The 24,633-nt window shown below is 60.5% G+C and overlaps 2 protein-coding genes across 2 annotated transcripts in view; both read left to right on the top strand.

The window, feature by feature from the left end:
- Positions 1–14,831, top strand: part of NAPA (NSF attachment protein alpha) — a 30,500-nt gene extending 15,669 nt beyond the window's left edge. Inside the window, exons 2-11 of the mRNA XM_001503216.7 lie at positions 1,995–2,074; positions 3,361–3,477; positions 8,427–8,473; positions 10,093–10,170; positions 10,388–10,443; positions 10,532–10,616; positions 11,443–11,547; positions 12,534–12,602; positions 12,999–13,049; positions 14,076–14,831. Coding sequence (XP_001503266.1) covers positions 1,995–2,074; positions 3,361–3,477; positions 8,427–8,473; positions 10,093–10,170; positions 10,388–10,443; positions 10,532–10,616; positions 11,443–11,547; positions 12,534–12,602; positions 12,999–13,049; positions 14,076–14,177 — 790 coding nt within the window. The 3' untranslated portion in view covers positions 14,178–14,831. The remainder of the gene's footprint in view (positions 1–1,994; positions 2,075–3,360; positions 3,478–8,426; positions 8,474–10,092; positions 10,171–10,387; positions 10,444–10,531; positions 10,617–11,442; positions 11,548–12,533; positions 12,603–12,998; positions 13,050–14,075) is intronic.
- A 2,309-nt stretch (positions 14,832–17,140) lies between these two features.
- On the top strand, positions 17,141–24,238 carry KPTN (kaptin, actin binding protein). Its single transcript, XM_023650002.2, has 12 exons — positions 17,141–17,681; positions 18,036–18,118; positions 18,241–18,325; positions 18,415–18,469; positions 19,881–19,956; positions 20,064–20,137; positions 20,506–20,615; positions 20,699–20,776; positions 21,371–21,446; positions 22,185–22,320; positions 22,419–22,586; positions 23,811–24,238. The coding sequence occupies exons 1-12, from the start codon at positions 17,150–17,152 to the stop codon at positions 23,937–23,939; spliced, it is 1,602 nt and encodes a 533-aa protein (XP_023505770.2). The 5' UTR covers positions 17,141–17,149; the 3' UTR covers positions 23,940–24,238.
- The last annotated feature ends 395 nt before the right edge of the window (positions 24,239–24,633 follow it).

Here is a 24,633-nt window from a genome sequence, read left to right as displayed (position 1 = left end):
CATTTCCAAAAAACACTCAGGCACAGTTGACATAACCTCTTTATATAATATGAGCTCAAAAACTTTAATTTTTATAGTCTCATCAACCTTAGTAGCCTAACTGTTGCCCCACGCAATTGCTGGTCAGGTTTCTCACTGTGATTTCTGCCTTTGGGCTTTTTAATTTTTTCAAACTGGGGGGAGTAGAACAGGCCTGTCTGCTGTCCTTTCATCTTGGGGGGCCATCCACCCTTGGGCAGTGTTTTATCAAAACCTTTGTTTTAACATTTTTCATGTCTGTTCTATTTATCCTGTTTCTGTTTTTAATAACTAGCTGAAGATTTCCATCCTGTTGGGATGAGTCCTGTTGCTCTTCCTTTTCTCATTTCTCTTTGTTAACGTAATGTTTGCATTAGCGTCTGTAAGACCACGAGAAGAAGCTGAGACCCCAAGTTGGGTTAAGTTTTTGAGACTAGTCATTGTAGTTTCCTTTTAATTTGGTCTTTTCATAGGTACCAATAAAACAGCTGTTTTTGAGAGCTCTCTGAAAAGTTTCCCCACTTACGGATCCATTGTTAGGCCATTTTTTTTTCCTCTGGAGTCTAAAGAATATTGTGGCCACGTGGTGTTAGAAAGGAACATCATCCCTCTTTAGACATTGGCTTATAACTACAGGCCGACCAGTCAGCCAGAGTTTTTCCCAAGGGGCTCTTAGGTGGAATAGACGCAGCACCTCCCATGTTAACACTTTTAAAAGGACAAACAGACAGACAACAACAAATACCAAACAAGCGCACTTTGCCAAAAACCCTCAGCCACAAACAGAAGCCAAAACAAAGACCAAAACCAAAACCAAAAACCAAAGTGCTTCCCGTCCCGGCCTAGTCCGTGTCCTACACTCGGTGGGCGCCCAACAAATGAAGATCCGCCACAGAGATCTTCCCAAATGAGCAAGGACAAGGGACCTCGGTGTGCACACCCAGGGGACTTCCCAAAATCTGGCCGGGGCGTCGCAACTTCAAAGCAAACGGAGCCCAGAGGGCTGCCAGGTACCCATTATTTCCAGCTGGTCCTGCTGGAAAAGGTTAGCACAAGGACGAAAACAAAAACTACCAGCGACTTACAAGAGATCTCTTCCTGGATCCTGAACCTAGTTTCTTCCACCACCACAGCAAAAGCGCTGTGGGCCAACCACATCCGGTCAGCAGCCAGTCACTTGGGGCTGTCCCTGAGACCAGGGGCTCAGGCAGCTGCAGGACAGCTTCCAAGAGAGGCCGTTAGCCAGAGGTCGGTGTGCCACAGGCGAGACGTCCACTTAGGACGTTGTCCCACCTGGGTCACCAAATATGGAACCTGAAGTGAGTTTGCTCACCTATTGCACAGAAAGCCAATCTCTGACACCGGGTGTAGTGGAAGAAAGTAGGAATTTTATTATTGCACAGTCCTGAGCAAGGAGAGAGGGCAGCTAACGCTGAAATCCCTAACACCCCGAAAAGCTAAAAGGTAGGGTTTTTATTGGGGTTTTTAGGTAGGGGAGGGGGAGCATAGGGCCTTTCTGGTTGGAGCTTTACTACCAGCCTGAGGGGGCTGCTTGTAAGGGGGAGGAGGAGGAGATAATGAATGCAGGTGGCTGTCCCTGGCCGTTTGTCTCCATGGGGTACAGTGGGTTCTGGGGCCAGGAAGCTGAGGAATAAGCAGGGGCTGAGTGCTTTGGTTTTAACCCCATATACGGTGGGTTCAGTGTGGGGGAACTGATATGAGGGCTGGTATCACAGTGAGTGCCACCCAGCCCTCCCCAGGGAGCGCCCAGGCAGCCCACATCAGGCGTGCCTCTGTGAGGGAGCGGGACCCTGGACTGCGTCTCTCGAGCCTGGAGCAGAGGCCTGGGCTGCCGCTGCCGGCGGGGAGCTGGCCGCACAGGGAGCTGGCCTCACAGGGAGATCGTGAGGGGCTGGGGCAGAAGGTTGCTTTCTCTTTGGCACAGACTCCATCTTCTCCTTACCTTCTTTCCCCAGGGGCTCATCCAAAGTGGAGGAAGCCTGCGAGATCTACGCCAGAGCGGCAAACATGTTCAAAATGGCCAAGAACTGGAGCGGTATGTGACCCCCAGCAGAGCTCCTCCATGGCTCGCTCGCCTCCTTCCCTCAGCTTCCGTCAGGAAAGCCTGGCTGGGACGTTAGCCTGCGGCCCCTCCTTTGGTGCATCTCCAGGCAGAAACCCACTGGCCTGCCCTCTGGCTGTGTTAAGCTCACTGGGTTGTTTTACAGCTGGGGTCCCAGGGCCTTGGAGAGAGGGACGGAAAGGAGAGACGCATAAATAGATTATTGAGTCCCGATATACCCACGTGGATTGATGAGCTCTTCGAGGGGTTTCCCTTTAAATCCAGAATCTCAGGTTTCCCCCGAAGCTGTTCCCTGGTGCTTCCATCAGAGTCTGAATTCTGGGCTGGGGGTGCTCAAGTGGCTCCAGTGATCACATTGATCACAGCTCCTCTTCACTGCGCGCTCAGCTAAGCCCCAAGCACGCACTGTTGAATTGAATTGTCACAGCAGCCCTGGAAAGCTGGGCGGCATGTTAACCCTGCTTCTCTGAAGTTGCAGGGCGGGCCCTCTCGTCCTCCCCCAGCCCAGGGCTCTGACTGGAATCCAGCTGGAGGAGAATGAAGGAAGCAGCCTCGGAGCCGCGGGAGGGGGCTGTGGAGCTCCCAGTTAGCACGGGGCCCTCTCCCCCGAGGAGAGAGCCTGCTGTCTCCTGCAAGGCACTTTAGGGTTGCAGATGCGTGAACAGAATGGCTTGGGACCTGTGGAAGGTGCCAGTGTGCAGCCAGTACAGCACAGACTGGCCTTCAGCTGTGGCCTCCACTGCCCTCTGCTCCGGCCATGGGCTCCTATCCCCACATACTCAAGCCCTTGATGCCCACATCCTGTTGCCCTTTCTGGACATGAAGCTCCTGGGGGCAGCGGACACTCTGTGTCCCCCCTAGTGCCTTGCCCACGAGCCTTGTAGTGACTTCGGGAGGAACTAGAATGTGGACGGAGCAGAGGGGTGGGGCAAGCTAGACAGGAAGAGATGGGAGTCGGGGGAAGAGAGCTCGGACTCGGAAAGGGGCTGTGCACGGGGAAGCGTGTAGGTGAGTCTCGATTGCCCCTCTCTTCCCCGCACCCCTCCGGCTCTGCCTCTGGGTGCTGGCTCCCAGCCCTGTGGTTTGAGACTCCCAGCGGGGCATTGCTGGGGTCAGGAGGCCTGAGGTTGAGGCCAGTGTCTTCCTGTCTCAGGGGCCCTTGCCACGTTCTCAAGAGCTCGCCCACCTCCCAGGCAGTGTCTGAGGGGCTTACAGAGCACGGAGCCCCGCCCAGCCAGGGTCACTCTTCTCTGTTGCAGCTGCCGGAAATGCTTTCTGCCAGGCAGCCCAGCTGCACCTGCAGCTCCAGAGCAAGCACGACGCAGCCACCTGCTTTGTGGACGCAGGCAACGCGTTCAAGAAGGCTGACCCCCAAGGTGAGGGCCGCCGAGGGTCCCAGGCTGGCTGCCCAGAGCCCCTGCGGGGTGCGCTGTGGAGCAATCCTCCAGTCGGTGGCGGCTCAGCTTCTCTCCATGGCCGACATGGGTGACATGTGACAGGCTGGCGGGGAGGCAGCGCTTTGATTTCAGAGCTGGCTCCCTTCCGGGTGGTATTTGCATCTCGCTCCAAGCCTCCCCCTCCCCCTCCGCTCGGTGTGTGCAGCTGATCGCCCGCTCCCGGAGCCTGGGAGCATTTGGGAGTGGGAGTCCCATTTCAGACCCACCGCACGCCCAGGAGGGAGGAAATCTGTTCTGTTGTCAGAATTAACATGCAGAAGGGGCTGGGAGGCTCCCGAGGCCAGCCAGGTAGGAGTCGCTACGGAAACCTACCGGAAATCCTCCTAACCTGGCTAACCTGGCTGGCCCCCCCCCCCCCCCCCACCGCCGCTAACGCTGGAGAGCAGGCTCCTTAAAGTGAGCGCGTGCTGGGGACTGACTCATCGTGAGAGACCGTTTTTGTCCCACTGGGCTCATCCTGAAGTGGAAGCGCAGCCCGACGGGTGCCAGGCTTTCAAGTCTCATGGAGCTGGAATTTTAATTTATCTTTTTAATCTTGGTGCCAGACGTAGGTTGCTAACTTTTAATTTTAGCAAGCAAAGACTTTTTTTTAATGACCATCTATGGTCACCGTCCTCTCATAAGAGAATAGGAAGTACATGAATTTTTTTTTAAAAAAAGCTGCATAATCTTGGAATAAAGACTTGTCCTTCCCAGGAGAGGACAGTTTGCAGCAGTTCCCGGAGGTCTCTGCAAAGATTGGCGAGCGCCGGCTCACACACCAGCGCTCTGGCGTTGCTGGCAGGTCCGTTACCGCCTTCAGGGACATTCAGTGCCCAGTCAGGGGTTTGATCTCTGTTGACCAGGGAGCTCTTCTCTGTCCCCTAGACTTGACCAGTCACTCGTCTGCAGCCAGGGGTCTCACAAATGTTGATCTGAGCTGTCACATGGTGGGCTCAGGCTTAGCAAGAACCCGAAGGGAGGCCTCGTGGCTGGGGGGGCCCTGTCGCTCTGTGCACCAAGCTGAGTGCGACTGGCTGGTGGCGCTGGGCACAGCAGGCCGCGTGGGTGTTGTGATGATGACCCCAGGCGACCCTGGGTTTGTTTTCATCGAGAATCGCCCAGGGACATCTGTGTGTCCCTCATGGAGCCCCTACCCCAGCCCTTCCTCTGCTCCCTGGGGAACTGGTTGGCCTGGAGATGTGGCCCTGGCATCTGTGACATTCAGCTGCTGCTCCGGAGTGACTGGAAGGCCTTGTTTTGGGGTGCGGCGGAGTGCCAGGCTGCGTGACATGTGCTCAACACCATTTGCTCTCTGATCAAGCCCAGCGCTTTGCACAAGCAGGCCCCACCTGGCTCTGTGATGTCGCCTTCTTCCCAGGCCTCTGGTCTGAGCCTTTCCAGGCTCTGCAGGGTGTGTGTTGGGTGCTAGGGCCTGGGTCAGGGGCATGGCCATGCCTGGCCTTAGGAAGCCCAGCGGGGTGGCTGAGGCGTCCCAGGCCAATGAGAAAGTAGCTGTCGTTAGGGGTGACGACGTGCCCATCGTAGGGCACAGAGACCAACTTGGTTTCTCCAGGGATCAGCAAGCAGAGTTCACTGCCCTGGGGGGTGGGGTTGGGGTGGGGTACCTTTCAGGAAACGTGAGAGGCGGTGGTGTGGAGGAGAGCCTTGTTTGGGCAGAGCTGGGCGCGGGTGCCTCGGCTAGAGCCCTGGTTCTCAGTGCCAAGCGGGGAGGAGCACTGAGCTGTCCCAGCGCCACTGCCGCCCAGTCAGGGCCCGGGGGGATGTGGGCAGCGTGCTCTCTGAGGTCTGGGTGGAGCCTGGCCCCATGACCTCACAGTCACTTAATCTTCTGGGCTCCATCTCCTGGTCTGGTAAAGCGGGGTCCCACACGTGAGATGAAGCACAGACTTGCCCTTGTGGCATCTGGCCTGTAGTGAACATCCGGTGAGGGCGGCCCTTGGCTCCCGTCAGGCAGGGGCCTGGCCTGGGCTCCCCTAGCCTCTGCCCCTGGGCCCCGTGCTTTGTGAAACAGAGCTGGAGGGCCCCCTTGGAAACCCGCCCAGTTTCCCCAGCAGCGGCCAGCTGCCCGGGGCCTTGCTGGTTGCCTCACCTGCCTGGAACGCCTCGGTGTGGCAGCACTTCCGACAGGAGTCCTGGAGGCGCTCCCCTCGAGGCAGCTGGGTGCGCCTTTGCCGAAGGCCTGCGGAGCTGGCTGGGGCGGAAGGAGAGGAGTTGGCTCCTGTCCTCGCTCTCTCCCTCTGAGTGTGGGCCAGGGTGGCCTGCTGCCCTCTTGGTGGCTGGAGGTGGGGAGGTGACGCCCATAGCCGTGCTTCCCCAGAGTTTCTCAGCCACTGCCGGCTGCTCCGGGTGGACGCAGGCCAGGGAGGCCTTTGCCTGCCTGTCTGATGGCTGGACCTCAGGACGCACGTGTGCTTGCATGCACCTGAGCCGGGGAAGTGGCCCCACGTGCCCTACCCCCACTGCCATTTACCGGGTGCCTACTGCCCACCCAGACACTCAGCATCTTCCTTTAAGCCATTCCATGTCCTCGTGGGGTTCTGTCATTTGCCCCCCGTTTTACTGAGGAGGCACCTGGGGCTGAGTCCGGGGGCGTGATGGGAGAGGGCCTGCCGCTGACCGGAGGGGCTGGAGCACAGGGCTGGGGAGAGGGCCCTGGGTGGCAGACGCCCTGTCTCCCTGAGCTGTGCCTTCCCTCTCTGGCCTCACGCCCCCGGGCTGCATCCCGGCTGCATCACTGCGGAGCCCCTTTCTGGCTCCGGTTTTCTGAGGGTGGACAGAGGGGGTGGTGGACATGTGTGGTGGGTTTTGCTGTGCCCGCCATGGGTGTGCTGGTTGCTCCTCCTCAGGGTCCTGGTGACGAGATAAGCCAGCTGCAGCCACTGCGTCGGTGGCACTCATGTGGGCGTCAGCTGGCAGCCTGCTGCCTTCAGAGCCAGCTGTCGCAGAGCAAGGACAGGCGTGAAGGGGCTTAGCCCGGTGCCTCCGTGCTGCCGCCCTCGGCTAAGCTTTCTTCCCCGCTGCTGCTCCTTGCTGACGGCACGCCAGCGCCAGCAGGCCCAGGGTGGCAGCTGCGGGGTGTCCTGCCGGGGGACTTCTAGCCTCTCCCCTCTGCGGCTGCTGATCTCACTGGGGCAGCCTTTGCCACCCCTGCCTGAGGTGCCAGGCGGGGCACCCCAGGTGTTTCCAGGAGAGGGAGGGGGGTCCACCAGTCACCTGCCTGGGGACCTGCCGGCCACTCCCTGCCCCCTGGGGCAGAGGATGGAGGAGGAGCCTGTGCAGAGCCCCTCCCTGCCGCCCCACGCTCTGCTGTCCGTCCTTATCACGGTCCTTATCACAGTGTTGCAATCTGGGTTGCATCCTGTGGTTAGCTGATCAGTTCCTTCCAGAAGCGCTCTGTTAGAGAGTGCGTGAGTGCTGAAGTACCACCGCTTCCAGCCATGATTTCTGTGTTCTCTCCCTTGCCTTCTCCTCTGCCCCCTTTTTCCTTCTTTTCCTCTTCCCCACTGGCCCAGCTTCCAACTGTTGGCCAGGGAGCTGTGACCAAATGGTGGACTCTCTGAATCTTTTTGGGGTCCCCGGAGGCCTTTCAGAATTGGACCAAACCTATAGACCCTTCCTTCCTCCCCCAGAACAGTGCTCACAGATACCCACTTTCTCCATGTAAATTTAGGGGCCATGTGGGCTCCCCGAAGTCCCAGCCACGGTCTGAGGCTCAGGGCCTCTGTTTGTGTCCCCTGGGCAGGGAGGCTGTTAGTCCATTGAGAGCAGCCGCCAGGCCTTGCACTGCGTGACCTCAGGCCCAGTGCACCCAGCCGACTGGAGACCCAGTGGTGCATCAGGAGCCTTGCAAATGTCCTGGACGGCGGGCCAAACTTTCAGCCTGGCCCCGGCTCAGAGACCAGGTCCTGTGGTCTGTCCAGACTCTCTGTCTTTCCCCCTCCCCCACACCCTTTCCTCCTGAGATGCGTTAAAACGATGTTAAAAAAAAAATCCGCCCGAGAGCGCATCTCTGTCTGCTAGAAAATGCCTCCCACTCGTGCTTCTCTCTCTCCTCCAAATAACTTGTCAAAAAAGAAAAAAAGCCATCCCCCAATTTGAAGTCTTGCAAGAGATAGTAAATCAGAAGTGGCCCAGTTGGTCCTCTCAGGTGCCACCCCATCCCGCTGGGTGGGTTTGTTGGTGAAGCCTGTGGTTGAGGAGCTGGTGGGGAGCCGTGCTGGGTTAGAGAGGGCACGGACAGCTCTGCCGAGGGCCGAGGCCTGGGCAGAGACGTGGTGAGATTCCCGCTGAAGGGGCCTTGGTGTCACGGCATCCCGCCTCCTCCTGCCATGACAGGTGTGGGGCATGTGGCTGATTCAGGTCCCACAGTGAACAGGTGGCCAAGCCCGGGTGGACCCTGGGTGTCCGGCGATGCAGGCCTGGCTGCCTTGGGCCCTGCCTCTCCCCTTGCCAGCAGCTCTGGCCTCTGAGGCAGGGCCTTGACAGGTCTGGCTCAAAACACCCATGGGATGGGAGTCGGGATGTCAGCCCGACCCAGGGCCAGCTGTGTCCCTGGGGTTGCTGGGAATGTGGTGGCATCATGGCGGCCCGAGGGAGAGGCAGCCACGTCGGCAGGGCTCCTCCCTGAAGTTGTGACCAGCAGATCACCATCTACAGAATAAATCAGTGCAACTAGGTATCCTGAGACTCAGGGCCGCCTTCTCCCTCCCTCCCAGCCCCGCAGAGCATAGACCCGGCATCTCCCAGTGCCTGCTGGTCTCTGCGCAGTGGCCGCAGCGCCTGCCCTGCATCCTCCTCTCCTCAGCTGCTGTGGCAGTGCCTTCACTTTCTGCTTTCTCCTCCCTCCTCCCTTCTTCTCTCCCCAGAGGCCATTAACTGTTTGATGAGAGCAATTGAGATCTACACAGACATGGTAAGGGTCGCCGCACGTCCATCCATCCCCCTCCTGGTCCACCTTACTGCCCCAGCCTCACCTCCTCTCTTCCAGCACCAGAAGCAGGCGGGGAGGGGAGTGGGAGCCAGGGGAGTTTGGTCACTGAGCTGGGCTTGGCTGGCTGGGTCCTCACCCAGCTCCCCACCCGCATGGTTCCTGGCTGCAGTCCCAGCACATCCCAGGGGCTGATGGCCCCACCCCAGATTGGGTCCTGCCTCTGCCCTCCCCATGGGCTGTCATTGTCTTCATCTGTAGAAGGTACGGTGACTGGGGCATGTGTGTCCAGCGCTTTCCCCTTTCCCAGCCTGCCCACCAGTATCCCATTTGATCAGTAGCTCCTGGCAGGCCAGGGGGTAGGGAGGCAGGGCCCAGAGTCTGCTCAGGCCTGCCCCGCCCCAGGGAGCATCCCCATTGACAGGAGCCCCGGAGAGGCGGCTGCCAGCCAAGGCCAGGGAGCTGGGACCGTGGACCAAACTGGGCAGGCTCCTATCCATTCTCTTGTTTGCCTCTTCACGCTCGACCTTTCTGTTGTCAGACCACTCCTCCAGGCAGGAACCAAGGGTCCTGCCCCTGTGGGGCCCAGGCGATGCTGTCGCATTGTACTTACAACAGTGACTGTGGTGCCCGTTGTGGACGAAGCACCCCAGCTGAGGGATTTAATCCTCTCCAGCAGCCCTCTGCAGGGCCCAGCGGGGGCCCTGGGGTCATCCCACTCGACAGGCAGCAGAGGGGGCCCGACAAGTGACGTGACTTGCCCAGGGACACACACCTCCACACAGGGGTCACTGAGACCCCAGACGGGGCCTGGCTGAGCCCAGGGGGACATGCCTCCACACAGGGGTCACTGAGACCCCACATTAGGCCTGGCTGAGCCTGTGGGCACACACCTCCACACAGGGGTCACTGATACCCGAGACAGGGCCTGGCTGAGCCCTAGGGGACATGCCTCCACACGGGTCACTGATACCCCAGACGGGGCCTGCCTGAGCCCGAGGACACACGCCTCCATACAGGGGTCACTGAGACCCCAGACAGGGCCTGCCTGAGCTAGGGGACACACGCCTCCACACAGGGGTCACTGATGCCCCAGACAGGGCCTGGCTGAGCCCAGGGTGACATGCCTCCACACAGGGGTCACTGATTTCCCAGACGGGGCCTGGCTGAGCCCGGGGACACAGGCCTCCACACGGGTCACTGAGACCTCACACTAGGCCTGGCTCAGCCTGGGGCCTTGCCCTTTCCTGCTGCCCTCAGCAACCGGGCGGCCATGGACCAGCCCTGGGGGTGGGTGCAGGCTTGGGGCTCAGTCCCATTCTCCCTGGCGCCACGCCACCTGCCCCTGTGGACAGGATGGAGGTGGAGGCTGGATGTGCAGTGACTGCCCAGGGCTACCCGGTCAGGGCAGCACACAGACCTGCGCCCCCCTCGAGAGCCCCTGAAGCATCTCTGCCTCTCGATGGGCAGCCTCTTCCACACACCTCCCCTTGGGCGGCGGGGGGGCAGCAGTCCACCAGCCTTGGGGACCAGAGGGGCGTGGCTGAGCTGGAGGCATTCAGGTCGCCACTGGTCACAGGCCAACCATTCCGTGTCGCACCCAGGGCCGGTTCACCATCGCAGCCAAGCACCACATCTCCATTGCTGAGATCTATGAGACGGAGCTGGTGGACATCGAGAAGGTGAGTGGCCGCCAGGGCCTGCCAGGCCAGCAGAGGCCAGGGCTGCGGCAGCCCGTCTCGGGACCAGGGTCCCTCTCTGCTAGCAACTGGGGGAGCCCTCTGGGTCTGAGTACTGGGAAGGGGCGTGGGGCGCTGGCAGCACTCAGACCGAGGGCGGGCCTGCAAGTGACCCGGGCTGCACCACGGCCCCTCGCCCTCTCCTCCCTCCATACCGCAGGCCATCGCCCACTACGAGCAGTCTGCCGACTACTACAAAGGCGAGGAGTCCAACAGGTACCGGCACCCGGCTCCCCTCTGCCGCCCCAGCCCTGGGGCCCTGCCCAGCCACCGACCGCCCCCGTCTCCTCTCTGCCCCATGCAGCTCGGCCAACAAGTGTCTGCTGAAGGTGGCTGGTTACGCCGCGCAGCTGGAGCAGTATCAGAAGGCCATTGACATCTACGAGCAGGTGGGCACAGGTTGGGGGTGGAGCCCTGCTGCCCGCGGAGGGCATCACGCCCCATCCTAGGTGTCCCACAGCGCCCCTCTGCCGCCCTCCCTCTCCTTCCACTTCCCTCTGTCGTCTCTCTCGCCCTCGCCCTCTGCTCAGCCTGGCCAGACGCTTTCTCCACCCACAGCCCCACTTGGTGCCACCGCCCTCTCCCTGGACGTAGCCCTTCCCACGCTCCTCACAGAGCGCGTCCTGCGTGGCCCCCGAGCGAGGCCAACTGAAGAAGCAGAGGCGGGTGGGAGCGAGAAGAGTTGCGCTGGCCTGGGGTGCCCAGCCCCTCAGCATGGCGGGAGCGGGAAGGAGCGTGACATGGGCGCACGGGCTCCCCTCTGCTGTGCAGGGCGAGCTGGGCGGGCCCGGGCCGTCCTGGTGGGCTCAGCCTGGCCCGGAGAAAGGCAGGCAGCTGGCCTCGGAGGAGAGAGGGGCGGGCACCACCTCCCATGTTCCTGCAGCCTGCCACCCCCTGCCCGCCGACATGCCAGCCTCCTGTCGGGCATGACAGCAGGGCCGCCGCCTCCCACCATCTCGGCGCTTCAGGAGGCCCACGGACACCTGGCTTCAGCCCTGTGGCAACACCGCCCCATCATGCTCTGGCCCTCGGTCACTCGTGTGGCGGTTGCCAATCCCCAGGACTGGTCCCTGGCCTCCTGCCCTCAGGGTCCCCCACAGGCCTCACCCGGGGCACAGACCCAGCTCCAGCTCCAGCTGCTCCCCGGTGCTGGTAGTGACCTGGCCCTCTGGCTGCCCGACCCAAGCTCACACAGCTGCTTCCACGTGCCCACAGGTGGGGACCACCGCCATGGACAGCCCCCTCCTCAAGTACAGCGCCAAGGACTACTTCTTCAAGGCGGCCCTCTGCCACTTCTGCATCGACATGCTCAATGCCAAGGTGAGCCCGGCCAGTGAGCCCACCTGAGCTTGCCCCCACCCTGGGTCACCGCCCCCACCCTGGGTCACCGCCCCCGCACTGTGGCTCACTAGGCCAAGTGACCCCTCAACCCCTTAGCAGAGGCAAGTCTCTCTCTCACATCTGGCCCCTGACCTTTGGCCTCGGGCAGGAAATGCCTGTTCGCACTAGCACGGTTCGGTCTCTGATGTTACCTGCCTGGTCTCTGTAGCATTGGAGTTGCCAGCTCCTGGCTCCCTCGGTGCCAGGCTCTCTCTTTCGTGAGAGCACGTGTCGAATCCTTACTGCGGCCCGTGAGGCCGGCTCCCCTTCATCCGTTTATAGATGAAGACCCTGAGGCTGAGACTAGAGTCCCTGTTCAAGGCCACATGGCGAGTCAAGTGCAGCCCAGGATTCTAGATCTTTCTGACTCCCAGTGCCATGATTTGAAGCACCCGTTTTCAGGGCTTCTTGGCAAGAGAGGGGCCAGGGCTGGGCAGGGGGAGCAGAGAATGCGGAGGGGAGGAGCTGGTACTCCGCCGGAGTTGGCATTTCCTGCTCCTGCACCTGGCACGGCGGATGAGAGCTCAGGCTTAGGCGTTGGGCTGTTCAGGTCCCTGCCCCACCGCTTACCCTGTTCCCTGAGTGGATCACTGCCCTCTGGTCTGTCCCTGCTTTCTAAATCGGGTCACTGTCCCGTGAGCCTCCTGGGTCCTCCTGACGGTCCCATGTGAGAAGTGCGCAGCGCCAGGCCTGGCGTGGGGGCTGTATCGGGGAGGCAGGGTTCTCATTGGCCCCCCGCCCTCCTCTGCCCGCAGCTGTCTCTGCCACCAGGCGCAGAGCCAGGTGACACTGGGGGCTAGGAGAGGGGCGCAGAGCTGGCTCAGGGCCCAGGTGTGCCCAGGTACCCTCAGCTGCTAGGCCAGCGGCTCTGAAGGCCACTTGATCAGGTTGCCCCCTCCCTTCCCTCTGCCCTCGCCGATGCTCAGCTGGCTGTCCAGAAGTACGAAGAGCTGTTCCCCGCGTTCTCCGACTCCCGAGAGTGCAAGCTGATGAAGGTGGGTGCTGGGCGCCTGCCACCCCTCTCCTTCCTCTGGGCCTGGAGGCGGGTGGCCGGAGCCGTGGATGGGGAAGCTGGAGGCCTGGGGTCCCGTTAGCGTGAGAGCAGTAGGGCTCAGGCAGCGCTGGAGCCAGGGCCAGAGCTGGGAGGCCGCGTGATGGCACACACGCACGCACACACACTCACACGCACGCACGCACACACGAGGTTCTGTGTCAGGGAGGTCGAGAGCCACTTCTGAAGCCAAGGGCAGACTTGGAACACAGCCCCTTGTTTGCTGTCCGTCAGCATGGGGGGGCCCCCGACTCTCCCACCCCGATGGGGGTGTGGATCTGATCAGGGCAGCCCTCGGGCCAGCCTGGGTCCTGACCCCTGCCTGCCACTTTCCCCACAGAAGTTGCTAGAAGCCCACGAGGAGCAGAACGTGGACGGCTACACTGAGGCGGTGAGTGGCAGGCGGGGTGGCCGTCCTCTCAGACTCTCTGTGAGCCTCTCCCTTTGTCTCCGGCCGCGGCCCCTGCTGTGTGCTCCCTGCTCTCTCCAGTCACCCCGGAATCCTCACTCACAAGTTGCCCCGAGAGGTGCAGGGTGTGTTCTGCCCTCTGGAAGATGGTGGCCCTGAGGCCAAATGGGGTGCGGACACTCGTCCTTGGTGCCTTGGGGCGGAGCTGGGATTCGAACCCGCATCCGTCTGCCTTTGAAGGCCGAGGCCTGTGCACCACTTGGATCCCCGGGTGAGCGGGTGAGGGCCGTCCCACCTCGGGCGCTTTGGCGACCCACAGGCACAGATGGGGAGGGAGACGAGTCGTGTCATCCCCTCTCCAGGGGAAGGGGGAGTGGAGCTGGGGGGCAGGAGCGGCGCTGTTGGGAGGGCCCCGCCATCCAGCGCCACCTTCCCTGAGGGAGCCGCCCCACATAGTGGTTTCTCCCTCCCTCACTCTGTTCTGAACATTCTGGAACCAGGTGTGTCCAGCTCAAGTTCTCCTCCGGTCCTCTAGACCGTGTCTGTCAGGCGTGTGTCTCCTTGGGTGCCCCTCAGGCATCACAGCCCCTATGGGGGGCCTTGGGAAGCTCAGCCAGGGAGCACAGAGAAGGGAGAGGAGGCGGCACCACAGGGCATGGGTCCCTCTCTGGCCTCCCCCTCCCAGGGCACAAGGAACAGGCCTTTTTCCCATCTGCAGGCCTCAGTTTCCCATCCATGAAACAAGGAGGCTGGACCTCTTTCCTTTAATCTGCAAAATCTCTTTTCCCCCCGAGGGAAGCCCTACCCCAGGCTAGTGAAGACACAGGGAGCCGCTCTGGCTGGCTGGGGCCTCACCTCCCCTCGCTCCTCAGGGCCCGAGGCCAGCGGGGCACGTCCAGAGAATCCAGGGCCTGGGGCCCTCGAGCTCCCGGCCGGGGGGCAGGGAGGGAGCCTCGGCCCGGCGTGGGCTTGGCCGCCCCGGCAGGTCCCCCGCGTGCCCTGTCGCAGGTGAAGGAGTACGACTCCATCTCGCGGCTGGACCAGTGGCTCACCACCATGCTGCTCCGCGTCAAGAAGACCATCCAGGGCGACGAGGAGGACCTGCGCTAGCCCCTCGCCCGGCCCCTCCTGCCCGCGCTCTCCCTCCAGCAAGGATCACGTGAGCCCGGAGTGGTGGACCTGAGGCCTGGCTGCGCGCCCCTCCCTGCACACGGAGCCTCCTTGCCACAGCGGGGCCCAGCGCGGCCTCGGCCTCGGGCGGGCCTGCCAGCCAGGCGGCCTCTCTGTTCTCGCTGCATCCCTCGCCCTCTGCCCCTTTATTTAAGCCCCCAAAGGTGCCCTTCTCCACCCCAAAACACGCAATCTTTGACACAGACCTATTTGCTGTAGCTGCTGCCAGGGGGTGGGGTCAGCATCTGACCCCCGTCCTCCAACCAGCTGAGTTGTGAGGTTGCCTTCGGTCTCCCCACTTCGTCCCCCAGCCGAGCCCTGAGCACAGGTAGCCCCAACATGTGCTCTCGCTGTTGGGGTGGGCTCCCCCCCCCCAGCCCCGCACCAGGAGCCTCCCCCAGCCTCCACAGCCGACCTCTCAGGAGAGACCCCAGGCCCGGAGCGCAGAGGGACGTCCCGCGCCCGCCCTCCGCTCCTTCCCTAGTGCTGTGGGGTCTTGCTGGGCGGAAGCTGCAGCTGGCTCAAGAAAGGAAATAAAAACAGCACTGCGGCATGAGTCTCTTCCTGCTCACCTGTGCTGCCCCTTCACCCTCAGGGCCTGCGTTCCGTCTTCTGTCCTTCCTGGTGCCCCTCGGGTCCTGGGCACACTCTGGGAAAGGAGGGTGCGCGTCCTCAGGGCGAGCCTGGCCCGGAGAGGGGACGGGGCCAGGGGTCTGGGGAGGGGAGCTCGGGCCATGGGGCGGGGACGGGCATGGCTTGGGAGTCTGGGAACACCTGTCTGGATGCAGCGAGCGCCCTCTGGGCCCTTGGGCTCTGTGGGCCTCGGGTTCCTAGGCTGGGACAGCAGGTGGCAGTGCCACCCCACAGAGCTGGCTGGAGCATGGGATGCAACAGTGGGTGAGAAGGGGTGGCAGAGGCCCCCCAAATCTCCCGTCCTCGCCCCATGTCCACGTTTCCCTGGAAGGAGGGTGGGAGGCCCCAGTGGCTCTTGTTCCTTCTGTCGCAGGACAGGGGAGGAGGAAGCAGCGGGGCAGAGAACGAGGGCCCGTAGGTACGGGGAGTGGAGGGGAGGTGCCAGGAGCCCTCAGCCACCCTGCTCCGCACCCCGCCACACACCCTGTCACGTTGGCGGGCCTGCCTCTGAGCAGCCTGAGTGCGTTGCGCGGGCCCTCCTCCCTGCGGGGACAGCAGAGGCTCAGTGCCCAGGCGGACTGTCGCCACAGGCCGGGGTGGAGGCAGGGCAGCTCCCCGGGAGGCGCTTCATCCAGCCTGGAGCCTGGAAGAAGTCCTGGGGAGGCCCAGGTTTGCCCTGGTGAGGCAGACCCCCCGCCCTGCTCCTCTGTCCCGTCGGCTCCCCAGCTGCCATCGATGGACATTGGCCTTCTGGAGCTCAGCGGGGGCCCCTGGCCCAGAGCTGGATCACCGACGTCTGCCACGGCACGGGCTGGGGGTCAGCGCCGAGTCTGTGCCATCAGGGACCCGCACCGCGGTCCCCCAGCCCAGGGGAGCTTCAGGTGGATGGAGGGGCGCAGGCTTGGCTCACACCCTGAACTGGTTTGGCGAGCTTCCTCACCCTTTGGGGCTTTTTGTTTTTTGCTTTGTCCTGAAAGTTCCACAGGTGATTCAGATGTGCAGCTAGGGTTGGAAACCACTGGAGAGGGCAGTTCTCTCCTTTGCACCCTACAACTTCCTTCCTTCCTTCACTCAACACACACTCAATGACCATAGTTTAGACTTGACCACGTGAGGAGAGGGCAGCCCAGAGAAAACCTTCTTGAGAAGTGGCGGAACTACACCACACGTTCTTTCACTCGACAAGCGTTCACCCGGCACCTGCCGTGTGCCGTGCCCTGGCCTGGACACAGGGACGCAGCCCCAGACACCACGGCCAGCCCTGCCCTCTGGGAGCTCAGGAGGTCACCAAGCCGGAACCCTGGAGAGGACACCCACTCCTCTCCTCGCCGCCCTGCAGACCCACTCTGTCCTGGGGGACTTTCCTCTCCCGGCCCGTAGGGAATGGTGTGCTAGGTGCTGGGCACAGGGCCTCGCGGGGTTTGTGGGTTTAACACACATTACAGAGTGCTCTCGTGATGTCACGCCCTGCCGCCCAGGTGCTGGGGGTGCGACTGTGGCCACAGGAGACCCAGTCCCTGCTGTCACGGATCTCGTGGTGTGCGTGTGCGAGTGCGTGTTTCTGTGTGGACGGGGGTGACGAGCTGACTCCAGGTGGCCAGAACGGTTGGCCAGCTCACATCTTCTGGAAACGATATGCAAGTGTACAGAAGAGTCCCCAAACCCCTGAGACCCTTCTAGGGACAAAAAAGCATACACAGGAACCCCGCTGAAGACCTCGGGGTCAGAAAGCCAGGGTGCATCCTGTCTCCACCACTCACTAGCGTATCAGTCAAGGGACTTTCTTTGAGCCTGTTTCACCCCCTACATGGGATGATAAACCTCTTTCCAGGGTCGTTGCAAACGTTTATTGAGATAAATTTGTATAGGACGTCTTGGCACATAGTAAAGCTGAATAAATGCATGCGGGGTAACAATAGGGTGGTCGTGAGGATTCAATGACATAATCAGGGCCAACATTGACTGGCACAAAGTAGGCATTCCATAAAGAAGGTGGTTATTTGCCAAAACAGCCAGCCAGATGTTTTTTCCTTGGGGTAAGAAGAATGCATTTTACAAAGTAATAAACTATGGAGCTATCTTTTTTGGGCTCCAATACTGACTGCTTCTTGCTAGCTGTGTGATCTTAGACAAATACTTTACCTCTCTGCGCCGCAATTCCTTCATCCTTAAAACAGATGTCGTAGTCCCCGCCCCAGGCGGCTTGTGAGTTTTAAATAAATTGACAGATGGAAAGCGCTCAGAACGGCTCCTGGCACGTGAGGGCTATAGTGAGTTTTATGATGATGATTCTTATTTTTACCTTGCGCGCACAAGCCACAGCGAGGGCCGCCACCTCCCATCTTCGGGCCACAGTCCGCTCGCGGCAGCCCCCTCCCTGGCCCTCCACAGGAACCGGGAGGAGCGCGCAGGCGCGTTGGGGCAAAGTATCGGCGGTGACCCAAGCAGCCCGGTTGGCGGCCATCTTGGTCAAGGGCAGCGGCGGCGGCGTCTCTGCGTCATCAGTCTGCGCGGCGGGCGGGCCGCCGGCGGGCCAGATCGCTTCGGGAGCGGCGGGGGCGGCCGGGGGTGCACGGCTGAGGGGCGTGATGGGGGAGGCGGCCGTGGCCGTGGGGCCTTGCCCGCTGCGCGAGGACAGCTTCACGCGCTTCTCGTCGCAGAGCAATGTGTACGGGCTGGCTGGCGGCGCGGGCGGGCGCGGGGAGCTGCTGGCCGCCACCCTTAAAGGCAAGGTGCTGGGCTTCCGCTACCAGGACCTCCGACAGAAAATCCGGCCTGTGGCCAAGGAGCTGCAGTTCAACTACATCCCCGGTGCGTGGCGCCCTGGGGCCGGGGGGCCTGGGACGTGGTGTTGAGAAGGCCCCTGAGGCTCGGAGGCGGGTCACCGCAATGGTTGAGGGGGTCAAGGGTTATACATCAGGAGGCACTGGGTCAGAGGGCAGGGATAACAGGGGCCCGGAAGAAGTTAGGGTTCCAGGTTGCTCAGACTCAGGTTAGAATCCCTCATTCCGTGGTGTCGGTGGTGAGAACTCACGCGGACCCAGAGGTCATGGTAATTGCGGTGGGTAGAGATGACCGAGTCCTAGAGGTCAGGGGTGACCGTGATTGGGGATATTGGGGTCACGAGCCTGCCTGAAACGCGAACTTTGAACTGTCCCCTCCCAGTGGACGCCGAGATTGTCTCCATCGACACCTTCAACAAGTCGCCCCCAAAGCGGGGCCTGGTTGTGGGGATCACGTTCATCAAGGTACCCAGGCCCCCTCCACCTACCCGCTGCCTCCTCCGGGCACACGGGGTGCGTCCCACGGAGGCTGGCCCGCATCCTTCCTGCCGCCTCTACTCTCCGCTGAGGCCAGTTTCCTCCCCCAGGATTCCGGGGACAAGGGCAGCCCCTTTCTTAACATTTACTGTGACTACGAACCTGGCTCTGAGTACAACCTCGACTCCATTGCCCGTAAGTGTGGCCCGGAAGGAAGGAGGGATGGGGAGGGCGGGAGGGGGCCTGCGGGGCCCCGTGCACATCAGCCCGTGCTCCCCCTGCAGAGAGCTGCCTGAACCTGGAGCTCCAGTTCACGCCTTTCCAGCTGTGCCATGCAGAGTGCGTAAGCCGCGGGCGTCATACAATGAGTATGTGTGCGTGGGGAGGGATGCTGTAGCGAACTGGAGACCACACACCTGCCCATAGATAACCGGACTCTAGTTTTGTTTTTAGAGCATCATTTTAAGGCGGCCATGGACCAGACTTGGCTAGTGTTGTGTCGTCCCTGAACTAGATAACCTGAGAGTTAATTGAATGCCTATGTTCTAGACATCTAGAAGTCTCAGGTTCTGATGTTCTAGATTCAGACATTCCAAGATCCCGAGATGCCGAGTTTCCTAGAATTGTCAACTCCGAGATTCCAAGACTTGAAAGTTCTACAGTTTGGTAATTCTGAGGTTCTGTAACAATCAAGTCCTAACGTTGGTCGTATCTCAAGGAGATAGAGTCCTGAGGTTCTAGAACCCTGAGTATGAGAATTCCTTTCTAGAGCTCTGGATTCCATTCTAGAACACCAATGGTCTAGCGCCGTGGTTGGCAAACCTTTTCTGTTAGGGACCAGACAGTCTCTGTCACAACTGCGCAAGTCTGCCATTGTAGCGAGAAGACAGCCATTGGCACTATGTAGATGAATGGGCGAGGCTGTTTCAATAAAACTTTATTGACAAAAACAGGATTTGGGGGCCAGCCTGGGGCTGAGTGGTTAAGTTTGCATGCTCTGCTTCAGCGGCCCAGGGTTTCACTGGTTCAGATCCTGGGCGCGGACGTGGCACCGCTCATCAGGCCATGCTAGGGCGGCGTCCCACATGCCACAACTAGAAGGACCCACAACTAAAAATGTACAACTATGTACTGGGTGCTTTGGGGAGAAGAAGGAAAAAAAAGGAAGATTGATAGCAGATGTTAGCTCAGGTGCCAATCTTTAAAAAAAAAATGAGAGGATTTGGCCTGAGGTCATAGTTTGCCAACCTCTGGTCTGGCAGGTGAGAATTCTGGCTTCTAGGATTTGGATGTTCTACCATATTCTGAGTCTGCATGTCCATGATGGCAATTTCTAAAAGTTCTGGTATTTCAAAGGAGACAGAAAACAGAACTTCTGGAACACCGGGCTCTCGGTTAGAGAGGTTTCAGTGTTCTGAGGTTCTGCAGCCGGTTCTAGAGCTCCGTGTTCCGTTCCTGAATCCACATCCAGAATGAAGATTCTGGTAGGTGAGGGCTCTAGAAGTGGAAGGTTCTAGCTCGCCAAGTTTCGGTGATTCTGAGATTCCGTGAGGGCTCGTTTCTCCAGTTCTGCATTTCAAGGAGACAGGATAGTAAGGAGCTCAGACTCTGAGATTCTAGCCCAGGATCCAGTGGGTGGACCCCAGAATGTTAGGGTTCTTGCAGACAAGGAGTTTTGCAAGCGGAGGGCTTTAAAACACATCACACTCAGGTTCTGCTACACTGGGGTGCTAGATTTCTCTGCTTTCAGGGTTCAGGTCGGGGATCAACTGGAGACCGTGTTTCTCCTGAGTGGGAATGACCCGGCCATTCATCTCTACAAGGAGGTGAGGCGGGGCCGGGGGTGGGGTGGCGCATGGTGGGGACAGCCCTGCTGGCGTCACCCCTGGGGAGGCCACTGACTCCAAGTGGGGCTGGGTCTTGGTTCCCCCAGAATGAGGGGCTGCATCAGTTTGAGGAACAGCCCGTGGAAAACCTCTTCCCGGAGCTCACGAACCTCACCAGCAGGTAGGAGAGCCCCCGAGAGAGGCCAGCGGGGACCGACACGGGCAGCCTCAGAGAAATCAGGTGGTGGGGATGACCTTAGAGAAATTGGGCAGCGGAGGTGAACTCAGAAAAAGCAGGCCACGGGCCTGACTTGGGAGCAGTTGGTCCACAGTGGTGAACCCAGAGGAAACGGGAAATGGACTCAGAGAAATCAGGCGGTGGGGAGTAACCACTAGAGAAATTGGGCAGCGGGGGTTACCTCGGAGAAATCAGGCCCAGTGGGATCCCAGGGCTACAGGGAGCGGGTAGATGCTCCTGGGGAGGCAGAATGTGGGGCTGGGACCCAGTGATGGCCCTCTGGCCCCTCTGGCCCCCCGCCCACCCACCAGCGTCCTCTGGCTTCACGTCCACAACCTCCCCGGCACATCCCGGCGACTCTCGGCTCTCGGCTGTCAGAGCGGATATGTCCGTGTCGCCCACGTGGACCAGCGGAGTCGAGGTGATGGCCGGGGCGGCAGGCGGGGGCCGTGGGGGGGCGGCTGAGGGCTGGGGCAGGGTCCTGAGTCCTCGCCCTCCGCGCAGAGGTTCTGCAGACGTGGACAGTCCTGCAGGATGGCCCCATCTCCCGGGTGATCCTGTTCAGCCTCTCAGCCCCCGAGGGTGAGCTCTGGGCATGGGGTGGGTGGGGGTGGGGCAACTCTGCAGGCCCAGCTCCCCCCCATGTTTGTCCCCCTCTTCCTGAGTGTCCAGCTCCCCAGCCCACCCTCCTGTGTGCCCTTTCCCTTGCCTCTACTCTTGATTTTCACTTCTAGCTACTCGCCCTGGTGGGCTAACCTTAGACCCTTATTCTAGAGTTGAACTGCTGCCTTTCTCTTGGTGGGCTAACCTTTACCCCTAGGCTGACTTCCTCTGATCCCCCCCTCTGGCTTCTTCACTATTCCTTTCTGTGAGCTAACCTCAGGCTTCCCACTTCCGCTATGGTCTAACCTCAGACTTTTTTTTTGCTGTCATCTAATCTTCGTCTCTTCTACTATGGTGGTCTAACCTCAGACTTTCTAAACTGTTGTCTGATGCCCATTCCACCTACTGCTGTCTCACCTCAGTTGTGCTCTCAGGGTCTAACCTCTAACCTTCCCTCTGTAGCACAACCTCAAGTCTTTCTCCTGCATCCCTCTTACCACAGGGGGTGGGATATGAGGAGCCTGGACCCTGTCCCCTCAGACCCACCCCCTCCCCTTCACATCCCTTCTGCAGATTCCAAGGACAGGCCCCAGCAGGACAAGTACAGCGTGCTCGTGGCCAGCATGTTGGAGCCAGCAGTGGTGTATCGGTGAGGGGCCTGGGACACATGCTTGCTGTCTGACCTCACGCCTTCGGGCCGTGGTCTAACCTTGTCAAGCTCAGCAGAAAGTGCTTTTGGGGGAGGTTTTTCGGGGTTGGGCAGGGAAAGGTGTGCATGATCCAGGGAGGGGAACGCAAGTGTGTAAGTCTGGAACTTGTAGGGCTATGTTGAGGCCTTGGGATGGGGACCGAGAGGCCCACTCCTCCGGGAGTAGGTAGACAAAGTGTGCTGGCAGGTGCTTAACACCTGGCTCCCTGTGCGAGAAAGCCCTGGTGCGTGCCGGTTTCCGTGCTGTAAATACACCCACCAGGGTGAACTTTGAGCCACCAGCACGAGGCCAGCGGCTTGCAGGATTTCTGACAATCTCCCTAGTCGGCTCTTGTGGGCCAGGACGAGCCAGCTGTGGCGCCCGTGGCGGGCGGGGAAGATGTCCAGGCTCCTCGGGGGTCCAGGCTGGGACCAGGGTGTCTGGATGCCCAGAAGGAGCCGTGTGGGTTTCCATGTGGGAGAGGGAGGGTCCCGCCCCCAGGGGACAGTGTGGGTGTCCAGAGCAGGGAGTAGGGTGCTGCCAGTGTGAGCGAATGATTCGAGTTCCCCTTGTGGATGTGAAGATGTCCGGGTTGGAGACGCGGGTGTCCAGACCTGAGAACGGGAGCGCCCGGCCCAGGGTCTGGCTCCACGGGGGGTGGGCGCTGCAGTCTGACCAGCGCGTCTGGGGACCCTCAGGGACCTCCTGAGCCGGGGCCTGGAGGACCAACTTCTCCTGCCCGGCAGCGACCAGTTTGACAGCATCCTCTGTGCCCTGGTCACCGATGTCGATTTGGACGGGCGGCCGGAAGTCCTGGTGGCCACCTACGGACAGGTGGGACCTGAGGGGTAGGGTGGCCACCGCCTGTTCCCTCCACCGCCCCCCGCCCCCGTCCTCCCCATGTGACCCCGACCCTTCACCCCCCGCTGCAGGAGCTGCTCTGTTATAAGTACTGTGGCCCCGAGTCCGAGCGCGGATTCCGCCTGCTGTGGCAGCGGAGTTTCTCCAGCCCGCTGCTGGCCATGGCTCACGTGGACCTGACCGGGGACGGGCTGCGGGAGCTGGCCGTGGTCTCCCTCAAGGGCGTGCACATCCTGCAGGTAGCCGGGGTTCTCGGGCTGGGCCGCCTCGGAGGGGACCCTGCGCTGGGGGTTTTTGCACACTCGCTTTCTCGGGGGCGTGTCCACCCAGGGACGTGTCGCGGGAGGGGAGAAGCCACGCGAGGAGGTGGATTCACGGGCCGTCAGGCCTCAGCTGCATCCCATGGGAAGCCTGAGCCCACTTTCGGGCAAGGGGGTCTTTGGCTGGAGACCCCTACTGGGGGAGGGCAGGGTCCTCTGGGCCAGGGACAGCTCCCTTTGTCGCCTGATCTGGGCTTTGCCTTCTCCTTCCCTCTGCTCTGGCTCCAGGATCTCTTCTTGTGTGGTCTAGCCTGGTTCTTTCTCCTGGAGCCTGACCTTGCTGCCTCTTCTGCACTCTTTGCCAGCGCCTTTTCCTACCATCCATTCCCTAATGGAATGCTCTAGGTTAGACCTCAGGAGAAAAGATACAGGTTGGAGCCCAGTGAAAAGATCTGAGGTTGAACCACAGTGGATGGGACAAAGGTTAGACCCTAGTAAAACAGAATGAGGTTAGACCCAGTGGAGCGGTCTGAGGTTAGACCCAGGGGAGAGGTCTAAGGTTAGACCCTAATGGAAAGGGCATAGGCTAGACCACAGTGGAAGAGGCAGTGGTCCAACTAGGGGAGAAAGGACTTCCCTTTTACTGTGGTTTCACCATCCTGTCATCCCTCATTATGGTCTCTTTCAAGCCATTCCCCTGTGATCTCCTCTCTGTCGTTTCCAATAGGGTCTAACCTCAGACCCTCCAACCAGGCTCTAACTCCATCTCTCATGTGGTGGTAGATTCCTCCATTCTCCACTTTGCTTTGCTCCTCCTCTGTCCTGTTGGCCTGTCCTTTTCTGCCAGGGTCTCTCCTTTGTCTCCCCCACCGTGGTCTAACCTCAGCCTCTCTCCGGTGGTCAAACCTCACTCCCATATAATGCAATCTCTCACTCATATTTTGATCCATCCTCATCCCTTCCACCGAGGTCTAACCTCAGACCCATACATTTGGGTCTAGGCTGTTTGCTCCCCTGGAAATTGACTGAAGACCGTCCCCCTGGGTCTAACCTTCACCCTGTCACAGAGACCGGTCTCCACCCCACACGCTGTGTCTGTTCTCTGACCTCCCGCTGTGGCCGAGCTCCCGGCCGCTGAGGTTGTCTCATTCAGGCCCGCGCTCTGCCTCAGCCCCGCCCTCCCGCTTCTCCTGTTCCCTACAGCACAGCCTGATCCAGGCCTCGGAGCTGGTCCTGACCCGGCTTCGTCACCAGGTGGAGCAGAGGAGACGTCAGCCACAAAGGCTGGGGGACGCGGTGGGTCCAGGGCCTGCGGAGACCCCGGCTCCCTGAGCACCCACCCACCACCCAGCCCCAGCCTGGAGCGGTTCACTGGGGGAGTCACCTCCAGCTGCTCGTGGTCGGGGGAGCATCCTGAAGGAGGGGTGGTCTCTCCAGAAGCCCCAGGGCTGTGGGGCTGTGAGTTCCTGCTCCAGCTCCGCCCCTGTGTGCCCTGTGACCCCAGCTAACCCATTCCTCTCTCTGTGCCTCGGTGTCCCCATTTGAAAATGGGATGATCTCACCCGACCCCTCTGCCACTCCTGATGAGAACTGGTCAACTGACCATTATTTATATGTCCAGAGAAACCAGACTTTCAGTTGTCTTTGTTCTTTCGTTTGGCAAGCGTTTCATGAGTGCCTGATGTGTGCCAGGCTCTGTGTTGGGTGCTGGATTCGCCTGAAAGAGTGGAGGGAGGGGGGATGTGGGGAGAAAGGATCCAAGGTTAGACCCAGAAGCAGGATTGAGGTGAAGTCATAGTGTAGACCTCAGAGGAAAGAAATGAGGTTACTTAGGCACTAGCAGAAAGGCCAAAGTTAAACCACCGTGGAAAAGACTAGAATGTAAGGGAAAGGGCTGAAGTTAGACCCTAGTGGAGAGAGCTGAGGTTAGACCCCAATGGAAAGACAAGGAAATTGAGCCTCAGAGGAAAGGTTATGGGTGGAAATTACTGTTGTGGGAATGCCATGGTCACATTGCAGCAGAGGG

Source organism: Equus caballus, chromosome 10 (genome assembly GCF_041296265.1).
Source record: "Equus caballus isolate H_3958 breed thoroughbred chromosome 10, TB-T2T, whole genome shotgun sequence".
Taxonomy (NCBI): Eukaryota; Metazoa; Chordata; class Mammalia; order Perissodactyla; family Equidae; genus Equus; species Equus caballus.
This window is presented reverse-complemented; position numbering and strand designations above follow the sequence as displayed.